At 41.8% G+C, this 20,833-nt stretch overlaps 2 protein-coding genes and 1 non-coding gene across 3 annotated transcripts; 2 read left to right on the top strand and 1 right to left on the bottom strand.

The window, feature by feature from the left end:
* The first annotated feature begins 1,751 nt into the window (after window positions 1-1,751).
* LOC140817887 (uncharacterized) lies at window positions 1,752-2,423 on the top strand. The gene has a single exon (XM_073177682.1). The coding sequence runs from the start codon at window positions 1,752-1,754 to the stop codon at window positions 2,421-2,423; it is 672 nt and encodes a 223-aa protein (XP_073033783.1).
* Window positions 2,424-2,562: 139 nt separating this feature from the next.
* LOC140817886 (uncharacterized) lies at window positions 2,563-3,461 on the top strand. Its single transcript, XM_073177681.1, has 3 exons — window positions 2,563-2,659; window positions 2,746-2,897; window positions 3,039-3,461. Exons 1-3 carry the CDS (start codon window positions 2,563-2,565, stop codon window positions 3,459-3,461), a joined length of 672 nt encoding a protein of 223 aa, XP_073033782.1.
* Window positions 3,462-8,540: 5,079 nt separating this feature from the next.
* On the bottom strand, window positions 8,541-8,646 carry LOC140818878 (small nucleolar RNA R71). Its single transcript, XR_012115109.1, has one exon. It is a non-coding gene; the product is annotated as a small nucleolar RNA R71 (small nucleolar RNA).
* Window positions 8,647-20,833: the final 12,187 nt, after the last annotated feature.

The raw sequence follows: 20,833 nt of genomic DNA, 5'->3' as shown, positions 1-20,833 counted from the left end.
TTTCAAAGAAGCCCTTGTACAAATAGATTTGCAGGGATACCAGCTGGAGACAGTGGAAACTGCACTTTTTGGCTTTGATGGCCATTCTGTCTACCAAGAGAGAGAGATTATCTTGCCCTTAACTCTGGGCACCAGGGAGCTGAAGAAGACTGTTATGACCACTTTCACTGTTGTGGATACCCCATCATCTTATAATATTATTTTGGGACGGTCAAACATGAATGAGCTAAGGGGTGTAGCGTCCAAATACCACCAGAAGATTAAGTTTCGAGTGGGAAGCCGAGTGGGTGAAGTTCGGAGATATCAACCTTCTTCTCGAAAATGTTATGTAGAAGCGGTTCGGTTGGTGAGAAGGAGGGAGGAGAAAATATCAAGTGGCGGTGAGAAGTTGGAGAGGGTAGTAGAAAAAGGGAAGGTTCAGTTTGTGGCGGAGGAGGAGCAAGAGATGGTAGAGATTGAGCCAGGGAATGAGATCCGAGTGGTCCAAGATCTTGACTCGACCACTCGGGTCAATTTATGGAATTTTTTGAAAACTAATATCGATATTTTTGCTGGTCCTAGCAGGAATTGATCGGGATCTCACCCTTTATAGTTGAGCATCATTTGAACATCATCCCGGGATATTAACCTATAAGGTAGAAGAAAAGACACTTTGGTTTTGAAAAGGACAAAGTAATTGATATGCAAATCGGGGAGCTATTTAAGGCTGGCCATAATCGAAAAGTACAATTTCCTACCTGGTTCTCGAATACAATATTAGTTCCTAAAGGTGTAGGAAAATGGAGGATGTGCGTGGATTTCTGAGATCTTAACAAAGCCTACCCAAAAGGCCATTATCCATTGCCCCGGATTGATCAGTTGGTGGATTTTACCTCTGGTTATGAATTACTTAGTTTTATTGATGCTTACCAGGGATATCATCAAATTCCCCTGGGCAAGAATGATTAGGACAAAGCCAGCATCATTACCTCGAGAGGCACATTTTTCTATGTTGTCATGCCTTTCGGGTTTAAGAATGATGGGGCTACATATCAACGTCTGATGAACGGAGTATTTGAGAAGCATCCAGGGAGAAACATTGAAGTTTATGTGGATGAGATACTTGGTAATCGCGGGAGATTTCTTATTTTATTGTTGATCTGGAAGAAACATTTTCTACTCTCAGAAATTATGATATTAAACTCAATCCAGCCAAATGCATCTTTGGGGTAAAGAGTGGTAAATGTCTGGGCTTTATAGTTACTGAACGAGGGATCGAGGTAAATCTTGAGAAATTCAAATCAGTATTAGACATATCATCCCCTCGATCTGTCCGAGAAGTGCAAAGGTTGACCGGCAGAATTGCTTCACTTTCTCGGTTCATATCCCGATCCGCAAATCCGAGTTATCCATTATTTCCAGGTCCTTCGGAAGGCACATCAATTTAGGTGGAATGAGAAATGTGAATAGACTTTCCAAGATCTTAAGAGTCACTTGGCAGAGCTTCCTATCTTGGTAAAGCTAGAGCCCGAGTAAAATTTTTTTGTATATTTATCCACTACGGAGTATGTTGTCAGTTCAGTACTTGTAAATGAAGAAGGCTCTGATCAGAAGCTTGGTTATTATGTCAGTCAAGCTCTCGGAGGCCATGAGTTCCGATACAGTGAAGTGGAGAAAATAGCTTTGGCTTTGGTTATGATTGTTTGGAAGTTGTGGCCTTATTTTCTGTCGCATCCAATTATTGTGCTTACCGATAGTCCTCTCGAAGAATTATGACTCGTTCAGAAGTTTCTGGGAGAATGTTCAAATGGACATTTGTGCTAGGAGAGTATGACATTGATTACAAGCCTCGGGCTGCTATCAAAGTACAGGCCCTGTCAGATTTCTTGTTAGAAATGATTCAGCCATACGAGGAGGAGGTCTGGAGAGTATTCGTGGATGGGCCATCTTGCCTCTCTGGGTGTGGGGTGGGAGTGGTGATAATAGCTCCACCGGGAGAGAATAGTAAATTGGCTCTAAGAATCGACTCCCGGGTGACCAATAATGAAGTAAAGTATGAGGCTGTTCTCATTGGTATTCAAGCTGCGCGGGAGATTGGAGCCTCCCGGATCATTTTATACTTCGATTCACAATCAGTTACAGAGCATATAAAGGGAGTTTATGAAGCTAAGGATGATCGAATGCTAAAATATCTAAAGCTCATAAAAGCACAGGCAGAATCTTTTGTGGATTGGAGTATTGAGCAAATCCCCCGGGATGAGAATGGGGAAGCAGATGCTTTGGCCAAAATAGCCGCCTCCTTACAGGAAGTCAATACCCAGGAAGTATTGCATGTTACCCGGCTAATTTTTTCCATGGATGAGGAGATATTTCCAGTGTCAGAGGATTCCTGGATGGCACGTCTGATCAAGTTCATTGTTCACAAAGAATTACCAGAAGATTGAACTCAAGACCAAAAGATCAAAAGACAAGCTCCCAGGTTTGTTCTATTAAATAGCATCTTATACAGAAGATCATTTCAGGGACCTCTGTTAAAGTGCTTATCTATGGGAGAGGCGGATTATGTCTTCCAAAAAATTCATGATGGATGTTGTGGAGCATCTCGGAGGAACAATGTTGGCCCCAAAGGCAATGCTTGATGGATTTTGGTGGCAGAGTTCTGCTCGGGTGGTCCAGGCGTGTGACGGATGTCAACATCATTCTAATTTTCAACACAGCCCGGCTACTCTTATGAAGCCCATCTGAGCATCTTGCCCTTTTGATCAGTGGGGATGGATATTGTTGGTCCCTTTCTAGTTGCCCGAGCTCAAAAAAAATTCCTTTTGGTGGCAGTTGAATATTTTTCCAAGTGGGTAGAAGCTGAGCCCCTAGCTAGGATTACTGAGAAGGAGGTTTTGAAGTTTCTATGGAAGAACATTGTATGCCAGTTTGGAGTACCTAGGAGACTAATTTCAGATAATGGAAGGCAGTTTTAGAGAAAAGAGATCACATTTTAGTGCCAAGAAACGAAGATCACTCAGTATTTCACTTCTGTTGCTTATCCTCAATCAAATGGTCAGACAGAGGTTGTGAACATGATTATTGTGCAAGCCTTGAAAACTAGGGTGCAGGGCAAAGGAAAAGAGTGGCTGGAGGAGCTGCCTAGTGTTCTATGGGCACACATGACTACTCCCCGAGCACCTATTCAAGAAACTCCCTTCCATCTGGTGTATGGTTCTAAAGTGGTTATTCCTGTTGAGATTGAACAATATTCTGTCCGGGTAGAATCTTACCCGGATGACAATGATCAGAGCCGAACAATGGAGTTGGATAAGGTGGAGGAGAAGAGGGAGCAGGCTATGATTCGAATGGAGGCTTACAGAGGCCGTATTCTGAAAACCAACAAGCGAGTCCGGATCCGTGACTTCCAAATAGGCAATTTGGTGATGAAAAAAGTCAATCCAGCTAGAGATGTTGGTAAATTGGAAGCTCGGTGGGAATGACCTTTTAAGATAATCAAGAGAGTTAGCTCGGAAGCTTTTTATCTCGAAGATATTCATGGACGCTTTCTCAAAAGGCCATGGAATGTATTTTATTTGAAAAGGTATTATGCTTAAAAGATGTAATTATTGTTTGAACATATAATGAAGTTTTTTTCTTCCCAGAAATTGAATTAGTATTATATCTAAACCCGGGAGGGACAAATCCCCCGTTAAACTCCCAAGTCCTGGGATTTATTCCCCGGCCCAGAGCTCCGTAACCTGGTTATTTAATAAGCCCACGGCTCCGTACCATGGCTCGGGGCTCCGCACCTCGACCATTCCCAAGTACTGGGATCTATTCCTCGGCGCAGGACTCCGTACTTTGGCTCTGGGCTCCGCATCTCGACTACTCCCAAGTCCCAGGATCTATTCCCCGGCCCGGGGCTCTGCACCCTGGTTATTTAATAAGCCCAGGGCTCCGCACCTCCACCACTCCCAAGTCCCAGGATCTATTCCTCAGCCCAAGGCTTGCGCTTTCGTTCAAGATGTGGAAGAATCAGAGTTCAACATTTGTAAAGAAGTGAAGGAGAATATACTTACGATGGTGATGGAATGAGAGGGATTTGTGAAGAAGCTATGGGTGGAGATCGCCGGAGTGGAAGAGCACCGCACGTTGAAGGATTTGGGAGAATCTTGAAGATTTTGAAATTTCAGAAATTGACAAATGGAGACCCTGTTGTTATATATAAGTGGAGGGGAGTAATCTCCCCAGCATATTATTTTAAGTCCAGGAGACATGAGGCCCCATCATACTATCTAAAGCCCAGGAGATATGAGGCCCCGATATATTATTTTTAGCTCGGGAGATATGAGTCCCCGACATATTATTTTTAGCCCGGGAGACATAATGCCCGGTACCTCATCCCATCTCTGGGAGACATGAAGCCCCATATTCTTTCATAAATAATATTGATTATCTTTCTCATAGAATCCAAGCATGAATAATCGGGACAGTGAGTATGACTCTAGCCCGACTATATAAGGGATGGGTGCTGATATGCCAATTGGGGCCCGGGTCGTGGATGGCCCGGAATATTTTATGGATAGACCAAATCAGGTTATATATGTAGGAAGAGTTAATCAGGATCCAGGCAGATTATTGCCCGAGACTTCTTCTCCCCGGGTTATCCAAACCTCATGTTCTAGTCTAAAACTCCCGGATGATTTCTACCAGGCTATCTCGACAACAGTGTCGGACTCGAGTGTTTGAAGATATTGTCTCGATAATCGTTCTTGACAAAATACTACTGATGTGACACGATGGAAAAGTAGAACGGCGTGACATGAAGTCAACATCTAATATTACAAGTGGCAAGTAGACACTGAAAACAAGATACTCATTATGTATATTCTTTCCTATAAATAGCTGGTATATATTAAATTTGAAAGATCCGCATATTATTGTTTCCAAGCTCTTGGAACTCACACATATCCTCACATATATTGCCATTTTCTTTCATCTTCAGCCTGCTGAGTTAAGCATCGAAGTGGCCACGTCTGACACTGCTCCGGCGTCCATTCACGAGTTCATTTCCTTTTTTGCAGGTTACGCTTGAAGCCATTTCCCTTCCTCATCTTCCGAAACAAAAATTTTCATCCGATTATGTGGATTGTCCCAACTTCGCTTACCCAATTCACCCGGATAACATCAAATTAAGTCAAGATCTCGTATGAAGACAATTAAACTTAAGCAACAAAGGTAGTGCTTTAGGTGCATTTTATTGGGATCTGTACAAAGAAGTTTTTATTTCATAAAAAGATACTATTGATTTTAATTTCTAATATTATTACATAATTATACATAGTTGGAATCTTTGTTAATTTTTGTACATATAAGCACAGTGCTCATTCTTAAAGAGAAAATGCATTTTGGGTTGCCCTAAAATTTGATTCAGAAATGACGTTAGATTACATTAAAAATATGATATGCGGAAAGCTCATCATTAAGCATAAGGTGTGAAAGCCCAGCCTATCTTTCCCTAAAGTTCGACCCAATTTATTATTTAAATTAAATAAAAAGAATAATAATAGTAAAAATTATCATCTTTATTCATCTATCTCTTCCCATAAACATATCTCATCCATTCTTGTCATGTTTGAGCGGTCGTATCTCCGCCATCGATCAATTGTTTTTTAAAGTAAAAATAGCTATGGGAAGCTCTCGATAAGAGCTATCCAATGATGGCCATTTTTCAAGGTTTTCTCACAAACTTGTTCGAATCCGTCCGAGAACGCCGCTCGCTTTCGCCGGAATTCGTGGGACAACTCTTCTTTTAGGCTTCATAGAATTCGGTCTATTAGACTTGAGTTAGATTTTGAATTGCAGAAGGCAATTTTTGCCTCCACGGTTTTGAAAATTGGGTATTTCTGTTCATCCGAATTTTTCTAGTTGATATGTATTATATTTTATATGTAGTCAAAAACTTGTATGAGACGGTCTCACAGGTCATATTTGTGAGACGGATCTCTTATTTGGGTCACCCATAAAAGAGTATTACTTTTTATGCTAAGAGTATTACTTTTTATTGTGAATATAGGTAGAGTTGACCAGTTTCACAGATTATGATCTGTGAGACGGTCTCACATGAGACCCACTCTTATATGTATGTGCTATATCTGAGTTGATGTGAGATATTAATAAAATTTCAGAATTCGATTGAGCGTAATTTCAAAAAGTAAGATTTATTTAATTGTGTTTTCGAATTTTAGGGTTTAATAATGAGATTTTTAGCTGTTATAAAATTCTCGTATATTGATTTTAAAAAATTTATAGCCTAAATTATGGATTTTTGGAATTTTAGACTAGATTGGAAAATTTTAGGAAAATAAATGGAAGCTGAGGTGAAATAAATTATTTGCTACAGGATCGATTTTTTTGGGAAATTGATAGGTGTGGTTTTTACGTGCTTTATTGCATTTGTTTTAGTTGTGTTTGCATTGTGCATGCATGCATTTCATTTACATCTTGTTCGTTTTAGAGTAATCATTTGCATATTATCATGTCTCACTGATGGGTGATTAATTTGCAGGAAAAATGGTCGGAAAACCAAAAATGGAGCAAAGTGTAAAAGATAGAAGGCAGTGAACAGAATGAGCGGCACCCGAGTGGTAATTTTCTACCGCCCGGGCGCGAAAGATGAACAACTGCATTACTTGACAGAAAGATCAGCGCTCGGGCGGTAATTTTCTACCGCCCGGGCGCGAGAGATGTCTTCGGAAGGCCAAGTTACAGAAGAGTCAGCGCTCGGGCGGCAAACTACCGCCCGAGCGCGAATGCCGCACATCCCAAGCAAGTTTACAGAAGGTGTGGCGCTCGAGCGGTACTTTTCTACCGCCCGAGCGCCACCTATTTTTGGAAAAATATTATGCGCGATTCCTTACCTTATTTTTGGAGGGTGGCTGATATGGAAAGGATTGGTGGACGTTTTGGAGGGGATTCAGACATATTAAGACTAGATTATTCAGCCACCACGAGTCTTGGAGAGCACTTTGCGCTTGGATTGAAGACTTGAAGTTTTCCGGGCATCGTTCTTCGCGTTTTTTGTCATTTCTAGTATTTCTTATTTAGTTTCTATCATTTGAACTTTGTTTTGTTGATTTTCAATCATGTACTTTAGTAGCTAAACTTTTATATTTGTTGGGATTTAAGGGGATCCTACCCCAAACTTTGATTTAGTTAATTTATATTTCAATTTGTGATTTGTTCTTGGTTATACTATTGTTTTATTGTGTTGTTAGAGCGTAGCTAACTTTAACGAAGTTTTCAATATCACGAGTGAGTTCTAGAGAATAACTAGTGATAGGATCGAGTAGTATAATCCGCGGATCTACAATTTACATAGATATATGAAATTGGATACGTGCCGACAATCATAGTCCTAAGGGTCGAAAATTAGGGGATTTCATAAATCGAAATGCGATTCACCCTTGATAAATAATTAAAGACATTTAATTACTTCATATGGTAGAATTGGTTTGGCATAGCTCGAGAGAGTGTGCTCAATTGAATAGGAGATCCTGTCGGAAGCATATAAACACGATTGAATGAATTAACAAATTAATAAGGGGTAGGTGAACCAGAATTCCCAACAAATTCATTTCTCATTGAAATTTAATCAATTGATCTAGCATTCATATCTCATCATTAAATTCTTGAACTTGTTTATTTAGTTTTATTAAATGTTATTAGTTATAAAACACTCACTCAAATTTCGTTGCTAAAGTTTTAATAACTGGAATAATATTTGTTAAACACAGTCTTCAGTGGAACGATACTCGTACTCACGTACACTAAACTATTACTTGACATTGTGTACTTGCGATTAATTTTGATCATACAAAATCATATTTTTATCGGGGATTTTACTGTGCAAGTTTTTCTCGATCAAGTTTTTGGCGCCGTTGTCGGGGACTGTTAATCTACAATTTTATTTTTAGTTATTTTATTTAGCGTTATTTTATTTGTCTTGAGCTAACACTCCATATTTTTTTCCAGATATCTTGTCTAGTGCATGCCAAAGTCACTTGACGTGGAGCTTGAGTTTGATCCTGAAATCGAAAGAACTTTCTGCAGGAGAAGACAGCAGCAGAGGCTAAAAGAATTGATGGAGAGGCAGTTGAATGATCAAGAGGAGGAACGTCGTGAAGATAGACATGTGGAGATACCGCGCCGCATACCAATGCTGGAGTATGACCAACCTTCTTTGGAGGGTGCACGCCCTAGCATTGTGAGGCCTATCGTGCGGGCAAATCACTTTGAAATCAAGCCAGCTATAATCCAGATGATTCAGAACACAGTCCAATTTGGAGAAACTGCAGTAGATGACCCCAACACGCACATCGCGGATTTTCTTGAAATTTGCGATACTTTTAAATTCAATGGAGTTTCTGATGATGCTGTTAGGTTGCGTTTGTTTCTTTTTTCCTTACGTGATAAAGCTAAAGCGTGGTTAAATTGTTTGCCTGTAGGTTCGATCGCTACATGGGAGGACATGGCGAAAGCATTTCTCATCAAATATTTCCCCCCCTCCAAGACCATGAAACTGCGGGCGGACATTACAACATTTGCTCAATTCGATCAGGAATCTCTATATGAGGCATGGGAACGCTTCAAGGATCTACTACGAAGATGCCCACATCACGAGTTACCACTTAGGTTAGTCGTTCAAACATTTTATTATGGTTTGCTTACTCCTAACCGTACTATGATAGATGTTGCTGCTTGTGGAAACCTGTTGAGGAAAACCGCGGAGGAAGGATATGAATTTTTAGAGGAGATGGCTGCTAGCAGTTATCACCCTCAATCTGACAGGAACAACCAGCGGAGAAATGCAGGAGTTCACCAGGTAACTGGTTTTTCTTCTATTACTGGACAACTTGATGCATTGAATAGGAAGCTGGATGGCTTGAACATGGGTGGCACAGCTATGCGTCTTCAAGAGATATTCTGTGAGAAATGTGGAGGGGAACACTATGTGAAAGACTGTCAAGATGGAAATCCTTTCTATAAGCAAAATGAGGCACCGGTGAATCAAGTGGGAGTACAAAACCGCCCAAGGAATGACCCTTATTCGAACACATACAATCCGGGGTGGAGGCAACATCCCAAATTCTCATGGGGCGGTCAAAACAGTCAGAATAGACCGCAAGGAGGACAACAATATGGGAAACAACCGATGTACAGATCCGATCCTCCTAGAGAAGAAAAGTCCAACTTGGAGAAAATGATGTCTAAGTTTATTTCATCAACTGAAACTAGACTTCAAAACCAAGATGCATCGATAAAAGGGCTCGAGAATCAAATTGGAAAGTTCGCAAAGATGATAGCAAGTAGAGAGCCGGGCAATTTGCCAAGTAATACCGAGACTAATCCAAAAGAGCAAGTGAAGGCCATTGAGTTTAAGAGTGGGAAAATTTTGGAGTCAAAGTGAAAAAAAAAAATTAAAATACCGGATGAACTGACTGAGGCATCCAAAGGTAAGTCTTCTAACTCTACACCAGCACTCACTGCACAACCTAAAATTTTTATACCTCCTCCTTTTAAAAAGCAAAACTAGATGCACAATTCGGTAAGTTTCTTGAGGTATTTAAAAAATTGCATATCAATATTCCCTTCGCCGATGCTTTAATGCAAATGCCTAGTTATGCTAAATTTTTGAAGGACATTTTGGCTAATAAGAGGAAGTTGGAGGATCACATGACAGTGAACTTAACTGAAAATTGCTCCGCTTTGGTGCAAAACAAAATCCCACCGAAACTAAAAGACCCAGGGAGTTTCTCTATTCCTTGAATGATTGGTGATGTTGTTTTTCATAAAGAGTTATGTGATCTTGGTGCAAGTATTAATCTTATGCCATTGTCTGTGTTTTGGAAACTCGGGTTGGGAGAGCCTAAGCCGACGAGGGTGTCCTTGCAACTGGCTGACAGATTTGTCAAGTACCCCCGCGGAGTGATTGAGGATGTGCTAGTGAAAGTGGACAAATTAATTTTTCCTGCGGATTTCGTGGTTCTCGACATGGAGGAGGATACAGAGATGCCTCTAATTTTGGGTAGACCGTTCCTTGCAACTGGCAAGGCACTGATTGATGTGCAAGAAGGGAAGTTGAGATTGAGAGTGGGCGAGGAAGAGATTACTTTTGATGTTTTTAATGCACTTAAGCACACACTGCACTCTGATAGTTGCTTTAGAATTGATGCTTTTGACTCTCTTGTGTCTCACTATGTGCAGGATGCGTTTAGGGACCCTTTAGAGGCCACTATCACTACTGAATTGGGAGAAGAGGAATTGGATGAAGGAAAAGCTGAAATAGTGGCACACTTTAATGCCAACCATCCATGGAGAAAGCCAATACGGATGCGACTGGAGGATCTAGGAGAACGAAGAGATTTGACCCCTCAAAGGTCAAGCATCGAGGAGCCACCAACACTTGAGCTAAAGCCGTTGCCTCCACACCTCAAGTACGTTTACTTAGGTGAGAATAACACTTTACCTGTCATTATTTCTGCTGCTTTGACAGATGTGATGGAAGACAAATTGTTGGAGGTTCTGAAAGCGCACAAGGGTGAATTTGCGAGGAAGGTGGCGGATATCATAGGGATCAATCCATCAGTGTGCATGCACAAGATCTTGATGGAAGACAAGTACTCACCTCTTGTGCAACCTCAGAGAAGATTGAATCCAAAGATGCAAGAGGTAGTAAAGGCAGAAACGATTAAGCTTCTCGATGCAGGTATTATCTATCCTATATCTGATAGTGCATGGGTAAGTCCGGTTCAGTGTGTGCCAAAAAAGGGTGGGATTACTATGATTACAAATGATAATAATGAACTAATACCCACTAGGACTGTTACGGGATGGCGTGTGTGCATTGATTATAGGAAATTGAATGATGCCACCCGAAAAGACCACTTTCCCCTTCCCTTTATTGATCAAATGCTTGAGAGGTTAGCGGGTCATGAGTTTTATTGTTTTCTAGATGGGTATTCGGGGTATAATCAAATCACCATTGCACCCGAGGACCAAGAGAAAACCACTTTCACTTGTCCTTATGGAACTTTCGCTTTTCGCCGCATGCCGTTTGGTCTTTGTAATGCCCCTGCCACATTTCAACGTTGCATGACCTTTATATTCCATGATATGATAGAAACTTTTCTTGAAATTTTTATGGATGACTTCTCTATTTTCGGCCCTTCTTTTGATGACTGTTTGCAGAACTTGAAGGTGGTGTTGTTGAGATGTGAGGAGACGAATTTGGTGCTAAATTGGGAAAAGTGCCATTTCATGGTACAAGAGGGAATTTTCCTAGGGCACAAGATTTCGGAGCAAGGAATAGAGGTGGATAAGGCGAAAGTTGAAGTTATCAAGAACTTACCACCTCCGGCGTCCATAAAGGGAGTTAGAAGTTTTCTAGGCCACGCCGGTTTTTATCGGCGTTTTATAAAAGATTTTTCAAAAATTGCAAAACCTCTGTCTTCCTTACTTATGAAAGATGTGCCATTTGATTTCGATTCTGACTGTGTACAGGCATATGAGAATTTGAAGGAGCGCTTGGTGACGGATACTGTCTTGGTAGCACCGGATTGGGATCTACCTTTCGAGATCCTGTGTGACGCCAGTGACACTGCAGTAGGGGCCGTACTTGGCCAGCGGCAAAACAAGGTATTTCATACAATTTACTATGAAAGTAAGACCTTAGATGAGGATCAATTGAATTATGCAACAACTGAAAAGGAATTACTTGCAGTAGTATTTGCACTTGACAAATTTCATTCATACCTTGTTTTGTCCAAAGTAATTGTATTCACTGATCATTTTGCCCTTAAATACTTACTTGCTAAAAAAGATGCAAAGCCACGCTTACTTCGGTGGATTTTATTATTGCAAGAGTTTGACTTAGAAATCAAGGACAAGAAAGGTGTTGAGAATGTGGTAGCAGATCACTTGTCTAGATTAGAATTTATTTGTGATGATTCTGTCGATCATGCTAACAATGATTGGTACCCTTATGAGCAACTATTTGAGGTGAAAAATTGTCCTTGGTATACAAATTTCGCTAACTTTCTTGTCACAGGCACACCCCCACCAAACCTATCGTTTCACCATCGAAAGAAATTCTTTTCTGACGTGAAATACTATTTTTGGGAGGAACCGTTTTTGTTCAAAATTTGTGCAGATGCCATGATAAGAAGGTGTGTTGCAGAGGAAGAGTTCGATCAAATTCTCAACCATTGCCATGGCCGTGAGGTAGGTGGTCATTTCGGACCAACAAGGACGACATCCAATGTACTTGAATGTGGCTTTTATTGGCCAACCCTATTTAAAGATGCTCGTTCTTATGTGCTATATTGTGATAAATGCCAGCGGTCAGGTAACATCTCTAACCGTCATGAAATGCCTATAAATAATATCATTGAGTGTGAGGTTTTTGATGTGTGGGGGATAGTTTTCATGGGACCGTTTCCCAGTTCTTTAATGAAAAAATACATCTTGGTTGCGGTGGATTATGTGTCTAAGTGGGCAGAGGCGGAAGCGTATGCCACTAATGATGCTCAAGTGGTCCTAAAATTTTTAAAGAAAAACATTTTTAACCGATTTGGAACACCACGAGCAATCATTAGTGATGGTGGCACGCGTTTTTGCAACAAACTATTTGAAAAACTTTTGAGCAAATATGGAGTCACACATAAGATCTCTACCCCCTATCACCCCCAGACAAGTGGTCAAGTCGAAGTGTCGAACCGAGAGATAAAGCGAATTTTGGAGAAAGTTGTAGGTGTCAGTAGGAAAGATTGGTCGGTGAGGTTAGATGATGCTCTTTGGGCATATAGGACTGCTTTTAAAACACCTATAGGCACTACACCGTATAGGCTTTTGTTTGGTAAAGCATGTCATCTACCTGTAGAGTTAGAGCATCGCGCATACTGGGCCACAAAAGCACTGAACTTTAATTTTACTGATGCAGGTGAACAGCGTTTGCTTCAATTGGATCAGTTAGAAGAGTTCCGAAATCTGGCCTATGATCTAGCCATGTCATACAAAGAAAAGACGAAGAAAGCTCATGATAAGCGGATCAATGAGAGAGAATTCAAAGAAGGACAAAATGTTCTGCTCTACAACTTCCGGTTGCGACTGTTTCCCGGAAAATTGAAGTCGCGATGGTCCGGTCCATTCGTGATCTCGAAAGTTTATCCATCGGGAGCTGTAGAATTGAAAGATGGGAAGGATGGGACATTTACGGTCAATGTCCAGCGCCTGAAGCACTACATGGGTGGCACAGTTGAGCCACAACTTGGAATCACCCGATTCCAAGACATACCGAACTGAGACGGAACGACAGTCAAGCTCTCGACTATAAATGGAGAACTTACTTTTCTTTCCCTCCTCTTGCCTTTGACTTAATTTTTCTTTCGTGTCAATTTATTTATTTTCTCTTGCTTTTGTTTTGTTTTCATTTTTTTTCAAAAAAATAAAATAATAATTTGAATTAAAGCGATTTTGGGCAGAGAGGTTCGCGCTCGAGCGGTAATTTTATACCGCCCGAGCGCGAACGCTTACCTCGAGATAATGATTCCCGAGAGGTTGGCGCTCGAGCGGTAATTTTATACCGCCCGAGCGCGAACGATTACCTCTGGACAAAAATTCCAGAGAGGTTCGCGCTCGAGCGGTAGTTTTCTACCGCTCGAGCGCGACGTCTTTTAAAACACGAAATCCCTTTCCCATTTCTTCATTCTGCACGAAATTTCCCCAAATCCCTAACTCTTCTCATCACCTTTTTCGATTTTGTGGTGCAGGAACTTCAATCCGGATTCGAAGTCTCGGCAAAGTGGAACAATCGGCTTAGGCAAACAAGAACATTCCTCTCTCCGGTCACCCACCATCTCCATCTTCAATTCTTCAAACACAATGGCTCCCAAGAAGCAAAAAGGTAACCCCGGCTCCTCTAGTTCATCTTCCGCCTTTTATAGACATCGTTTTGTTAGTACGGAGACTAGAGCTAGATACGAGCATGCAAAGATTCATAGAAACCCCATTCCTGAGAGGGGATTTCGTCGCCAGTTTGAGGATAGATACTTAGGACCACTTGTGAGCTTGGAGAGAAGAGGATGGGAAAAATTTAGCGAGCAACCTCAAGCGGCAGTGGTATCGGTTGTTAGGGAATTCTATGCAAATGCTTGTGAGCGAAATGATGGGAGGACGTTTGTTAGAGGCAAGCTTGTGCCGTTTGATTCGGCTACGATTAACGCCCTATTAGAAACAGCGGAGGTTGACGACTCCAACTACCAGGCGTTGATGGTTGAGCCCAACTACACTTTGATTATCGAGACTTTGTGTCTCCCGGGGGCTACATGGAAACCACTAGGGGGACCCCCAAGTTGTTTCGACGAGAAGTATTTGCGCACCACTGCTGCAATCTGGTATTTGTTTGTGGCCCGAAGGATGATGCAGTGTAACGTACCGTACTTTTACTACTTAAAATTTGCGGAAAAATTTAAAATTTTAATCAAATACAACATCCGTACGGTCGTCACCCAATATACATAGAATATCTTTAAAATAATCAATCACCAAATAAAAGTTTGCTAAAAGAACGCTGTCTCGAAACGTCTCACATTCAAATCAAAACATCAGAGTATTTTAAAAGTTTGCATAAACATAAACTTGCGGTCCTCGGGTTTGGCCTGCCGCTCAGCCCAAGCCTGCCCCTTGGTCGCCACCTCCTGTCTCCTGCTCATCATACTCACCTGTATCGATCAAGTCTAGTGAGTCTAAAGACTCAACACGTATAAACTGGGATAACTAGTACTAAGTAATATGTAAGGCTCGAAGATTTAGTTATCATAATCAGATGGATTTGTTGATAATTAAGATGATTGTAGATGTATTTCATTGGACTAGAAAAGAAAGGGAAATGTATAATAAAGATGTGAAAGATAGTCAAAAGAATGAATAAGGCCGAAGCTATGGCGCATATGCGCGAAGGAATGCGCGCATATGCATGAGAATTCCAGTAGCATTGGCGCATATGCGCGGAAAGAGTGGCGCATATGCGCGACATGTACAGCAGCCTTGGCGCATATGCGCGAGAGTAGTGGCGCATATGCGCGGAGCGTCCAGAACCATTGGCGCATATGCGCGAGTTTAGTGGCGCATATGCGCGAGTGCTAAATCTGCCGAGACAGTAGGTTCGGCACATATGCGCGAATAATCCCGCGCATATGCGCGAGACATGTAATGCAAAGGATGAGCCATGTGTGTTAGGCATGCAAGATATATATAAGGTGGCACGAATTCTCCTCATTCAACAGAAGAATCGGCAGGTTGCTGAGGAGGAAAGCTTTCTTTCTTAAACACCTTTACATTGCGATTGTACAAGATTTAACTATCCAAACTTTGATCCGACTTCGGTTTTGAACTCCTCTCCGTATTAGCTGCAAGGTGACGTAAGTTTTCCTTGATTCCAGCATGTTTTGAAATATATGGATTGGGGAAATTATGAATTACACTAGATTATGTGTTCTTGTTAAGTTGAGGATTGTAGAATCGAAACCGGATTGAAAAACGGATGTCATATGCTATTGTAATAGAATTTTAGTTATATAACATTAGAATTAATGTTAAAAGCAAAAATTTGACCCACTTTTATAGTAATGATCCATTTAATCCCAAGAATAAGAATTAGAGCCCGGGTCCCCACAACAGGTGGTATCAGAGCCAAAGGTTCTATAGATTGAGATAGAATAGAATGAGCGGGGTAGATCGAGTCTTCTTCCTTGCTCTATGATGTGCTAGCATGTTTATTGCTTTACTTGTTACATGTTGTTTGTTATTTGATTGATTACAGCATGTATTGGTTAAGACTGAATCAGAACCGATTCTAGATCAGAGGTAACTGACTAGAGGAGGGCTGAGACAGTTGTATATCTTGTATAATAATCAGTTGGATTATTAGATATGCCTCCTAGAAGAGCAGCCGTACCTCTACGACCAGCAGCGCTAGAACAGGGGAGCACATCCGGAGATCCTATGGATGTTACGGCGACCCCTATGGAGACGTTGCTAAAGCGATTCCAATCCTTTCGACCTCCCACATTAAAAGGTACCGAGAATGCCATCGAGTGTGAAAGTTTGCTTGAGGACAATGAGATGTTATTCGAGTCTCTGGAATATAGTGACGAGAAACGAGTGAAACTCATTGGCCATCAATTGCAAGATATAGCCAAGAATTGGTGGTTGAACATTAGGAGAGCTTTAGAACAGCGGGGTACCGAGATTACTTGGAAAGTATTCAAGACGGAGTTCTATCAGCGTTTCTTTCCCATATCCTATCGTAAAGACAAAGGTGCTGAATTTGCCAATCTGAGGCAAGGGCAATTAAACATTGAGGAGTACGTTGCCAAATTTTCCTCTCTGCTTCGTTTTGCACCCCATGTTTCAGGAAATGATGAGGCCATGGCAGATCAGTTTATAAATGGCCTGAATCCAGATATCTTTACGTTGGTCAATACTGGGAGACCCGATAATTTCTCGGATGCATTGAATCGTGCCAAAGGAGCTGAAGCAGGATTGCTTAGGCAACGGAGTGCTCCGTATGTTGCACCGAGTCCGAGACCGCCACCACCTCCATCCCAAGTTCCTCCTCCTCGATTCGAAAGCGGTGGTAGTAGTAGTGGACGCAAAGAACAGCTGAAGGCGAAGGGGAAACAATTTAAGCGACCTGGGAGCAGTTCGTCCAGCTCCAGCGGATCAAGGCAGACGGGTTTTGATCAAAGTTCCAGGACTTCAGGTGTTTACTGTAATTCTTGTGGAGGTAGGCATGCGACTGAACAGTGCCAAGGAGTTACAGGCCGATGCAACATTTGTAGGCAACCGGGGCATTTTGCCAAAGTCTGTCCACAGAGAAGTGTTCAGCAATTCTAGAGTGGAAGAGCCTCCGGTTCCGTACCTCAGCTTGAGCGGCAGGCATCATCAGTTCACTCTTTTCAGCCTCCACCAGTACAGACTTCACCCAGAGGCCGAGGTAGTCAGACGGTGACTCAACCCCCGAGGCAACAGGCCCAAGTGTTTGCATTGACCGAAGAGCAAGCACAAGATGCACCAGATGATGTTATAGCAGGTAACTGCTCTCTTTATGGTTATCCTGCTTATATCTTGATAGATACATGTGCATCGCATACATTCATTTCAGAGCGATTTGCATTGTTGCATTCTTTGCCTGTTGAGTCTTTGCTAGATGTTGTGTCTATTAATTCCCTGTTGGGAAGTGGATTGATATCTGTAACTACGGTTAGACATTGCATTCTACAGTTTGAAGGGCATGAGATTGACCTAGATTGTATAGTGTTGGGTCTAGCTGATTTTGACTGTATAGTCGGTATTGACATGCTAACGAAGTACAGAGCTACCGTGGATTGTTTCCACAAGATTGTCAGATTCAGACCCGAGATGACAGACGAGTGGAAATTCTACGGGAAGGGTTCCAGATCTCGGATTCACTTGATTTCGGCTCTTACTATGAACAGATTGTTACAAAAAGGAGCAGATGGTTTCTTTATTTATGCTGTAGATATGCAGAAGTCGAGCTCGGCGTTGGCAGATATACCAGTAGTGCGGAAATTTCCAGATATTTTTCCAGATGAGATCCCAGGATTACCTCCGGTTCGTGAGGTAGACTTCAGTATTGATCTTACACCAGGTACCGTCCCTATTTCGAGAGCTCCGTATAGGATGGCACCCATCGAACTAAAAGAACTGAAAGCACAGTTAGAAGATCTTCTGGCCAAGGGATATATCAGACCTAGTGTATCTCCTTGGGGCGCTCCGGTGCTGTTCGTGCGAAAGAAAGATGGTTCGATGCGATTGTGTATAGACTACCGGCAATTGAACAAGGCAACGATCAAGAATAAATATCCTTTGCCTAGGATTGATGATTTATTTGATCAGTTGCAGGGATCCTCCGTGTATTCGAAGACTGATTTGCGTTCTGGGTATCATTAGCTCAGAGTTCTAGATATAGACATACCGAAGACAGCATTTCGAACCAGGTATGGACATTACGAATTCATTGTCATGCCTTTTGGTTTAACAAATGCTCCTGCGGTATTTATGGGCTTGATGAACCAAGTGTTTCAGAGGTATTTAGATGAATTTGTTATTGTCTTCATCGATGATATTTTGGTGTATTCGAAGAACAGAAATGAGCATGCAGAGCATCTCAGAATTGTTTTACAGACGTTGAGAAACGAGCGACTGTATGCTAAATTGTCCAAGTGTGAGTTTTGGTTGAATCGAGTTGTATTCTTGGGGCATATCATATCTGGAGATGGTATTTCTGTTGATCCGAGTAAAGTGGAAGCGGTGATCAGTTGGTCGAGACCGACTTCTGTACCAGAAATACGCAGTTTCATGGGCTTAGCCGGATACTACAGAAGATTTATCAAAGATTTCTCCAGTATTGTAAAGCCAATAACTCAATTGACGCAAAAGAATGCACCGTTTGTTTGGTCAGAGGAGTGCGAGTCTAGCTTTCTAGAGTTGAAGAAAAGGCTGACCAGTGCTCCAGTACTGACGATACCTTCAGGTACGGATGATTTCGTTGTATATTGTGATGCTTCTCATAGAGGTTTGGGATGTGTTCTTATGCAGCGAGGCCATGTGATCGCATACGCCTCGAGACAATTGAAGCCACATGAAGTTCGATACCCCATTCATGATCTGGAATTGGCGGCTATCGTATTTGCATTAAAGATTTGGCGTCATTATCTCTACGGCGGAAAATTTGAGATATTTTCCGATCACAAGAGCCTAAAGTACCTATTCTCTCAATCAGAACTGAATATGAGACAGCGTAGATGGCTAGATCTTCTGAAAGACTTTGACTGTGAAATCAAATATTATCCAGGAAAGTCAAACGCAGCAGCAGATGCCTTGAGTCGAAAGGTATGTGCCTTGTCCTTATCGACGATAGGTGTTAACAAGTTAGTTGAAAATTGCTGTACATCTGGATTAGAATTTGATACAGATAGTAAGCCACTACGACTTTTTACGATTCAAGTTGAGCCGGACTTGATCAGGAGGATCAAAGAGGCACAAAGGACAGATCAGAATGTGCAGAGATCGATTCAAATGGTCAGATCAGGGCATGTATCAGAATATCAGGTACGAGATCATGTGTTGTACGTGAATAACCGTCTAGTTGTGCCAGATGTTGCAGATTTGAGACAGCAGATTCTGACAGAGGCACATTGTAGTCGGTTCAGCATTCATCCGGGTGGCAGGAAGATGTACAATGACTTGAAGACACAGTTCTGGTGGAAGCAAATGAAGTCAGACATCGCAGAGTATGTGTCTAAATGCTTGCCCTGCCAACAGGTGAAGGCAGAGAGGAAGAAGCCCGGAGGGTTACTTCAGAGTTTGTTTATTCCGGAATGGAAATGGGATCACATTTCCATGGATTTCGTGACGAATTTACCTCGATCATCCAGAGGCTGCGATGCGATTTGGGTCGTTATCGACAGACTAACCAAATCAGCTTGTTTCATTCCGTACAGAATGACGTACAGGCACGATCAGATGGCGGAGATATATGTTCGAGAGGTAGTTCGATTGCATGGTGTGCCGAAGTCTATCGTATCAGATCGTGATCCACGATTCACTTCACACTTCTGGCATAGTTTACAGCAGGCCTTAGGTACGACATTACACCTGAGTACTGCTTACCATCCTCAGACAGACGGACAGTCAGAACGGACTATCCAGACTCTAGAGGATATGTTGAGAGCCGTAGTGCTAGATTTTGGCATTAGTTGGCAAGATTCCCTACCTCTTTGCGAATTTTCCTACAATAACAGCTATCAGACGAGCATTGAAATGGCACCGTTTGAAGCGTTATATGGCAAAAAGTGCAGATCTCCGCTATACTGGGATGATATATCCGAAGTACCAGAACTTGGGCCAGATATGATTCGTGACATGACAGAGAAGGTGAAACTCATTCAGAAGAGGATGAAGACAGCACAAGATCGACAAGCAAAATACGCCAATATCAGACGTAGACCGTTAGTATTTGAGGCGGGAGATAGAGTATTCTTAAAGATTTCTCCATTCAGAGGTGTTGTTAGATTTGGCAAACGCGGGAAACTATCTCCTCGATACATTGGTCCTTACGAGATTCTGGAGAAGATTGGCGATCGAGCTTATCGACTTGCACTTCCTCCTTCTCTATCTGGGATACATGATGTGTTTCATGTATCGATGTTACGAAGATATATGCCAGATATTTCTCATGTCATTCAACCTGACGAAGCTGAACTTGATCAGACATTGAGCTATGTGGAACAACCGATACAGATTCTTGATCGGAAAGAAAAGAAGCTCAGAACGAAGAATATTCCACTCGTGAAAGTTCAGTGGAGTCGTCATGGCATTGAGGAAGCGACTTGGGAAACAGAGGCAGACATGAGGCAGAAACATCCCGAGTTATTTACATGATGTATGTAATTGTTTACTTTTGCTTGTATTGCATCTTGTTGTACTTTAAGTGATTATCTACAATTTCGAGGACGAAATCATTTCTTAGAGGGGGAGAAATGTAAGGCTCGAAGATTTAGTTATCATAATCAGATGGATTTGTTGATAATTAAGATGATTGTAGATGTATTTCATTGGACTAGAAAAGAAAGGGAAATGTATAATAAAGATGTGAAAGATAGTCAAAAGAATGAGTAAGGCCGAAGCTATGGCGCATATGCGCGAAGGAATGCGCGCATATGCATGAGAATTCCAGTAGCATTGGCGCATATGCGCGGAAAGAGTGGCGCATATGCGCGACATGTAC

This window comes from Primulina eburnea, chromosome 17 (assembly GCF_022965805.1).
Source record: "Primulina eburnea isolate SZY01 chromosome 17, ASM2296580v1, whole genome shotgun sequence".
In the NCBI taxonomy this organism is placed as follows: domain Eukaryota; kingdom Viridiplantae; phylum Streptophyta; class Magnoliopsida; order Lamiales; family Gesneriaceae; genus Primulina; species Primulina eburnea.
The sequence above is the reverse complement of the archived record's forward strand: the minus strand, read 5'-3'. Positions and strand labels throughout refer to the sequence as shown.

What these genes read in the sequence shown, in the direction of transcription:
- LOC140817887 (XM_073177682.1), top strand. Translation starts at nt 1,752, where the DNA reads ATGACTCGTTCAGAAGTTTCTGGGAGAATGTTCAAATGGACATTTGTG.
- LOC140817886 (XM_073177681.1), top strand. Translation starts at nt 2,563, where the DNA reads ATGGATGTTGTGGAGCATCTCGGAGGAACAATGTTGGCCCCAAAGGCA. An exon ending in TGCTCGGGTGGTCCAGGCGT is followed by an intron (nt 2,660 to 2,745) that starts GTGACGGATGTC and finishes CCTTTTGATCAG; the next exon opens with TGGGGATGGATATTGTTGGT. An exon ending in AGTTTCTATGGAAGAACATT is followed by an intron (nt 2,898 to 3,038) that starts GTATGCCAGTTT and finishes TCAAATGGTCAG; the next exon opens with ACAGAGGTTGTGAACATGAT.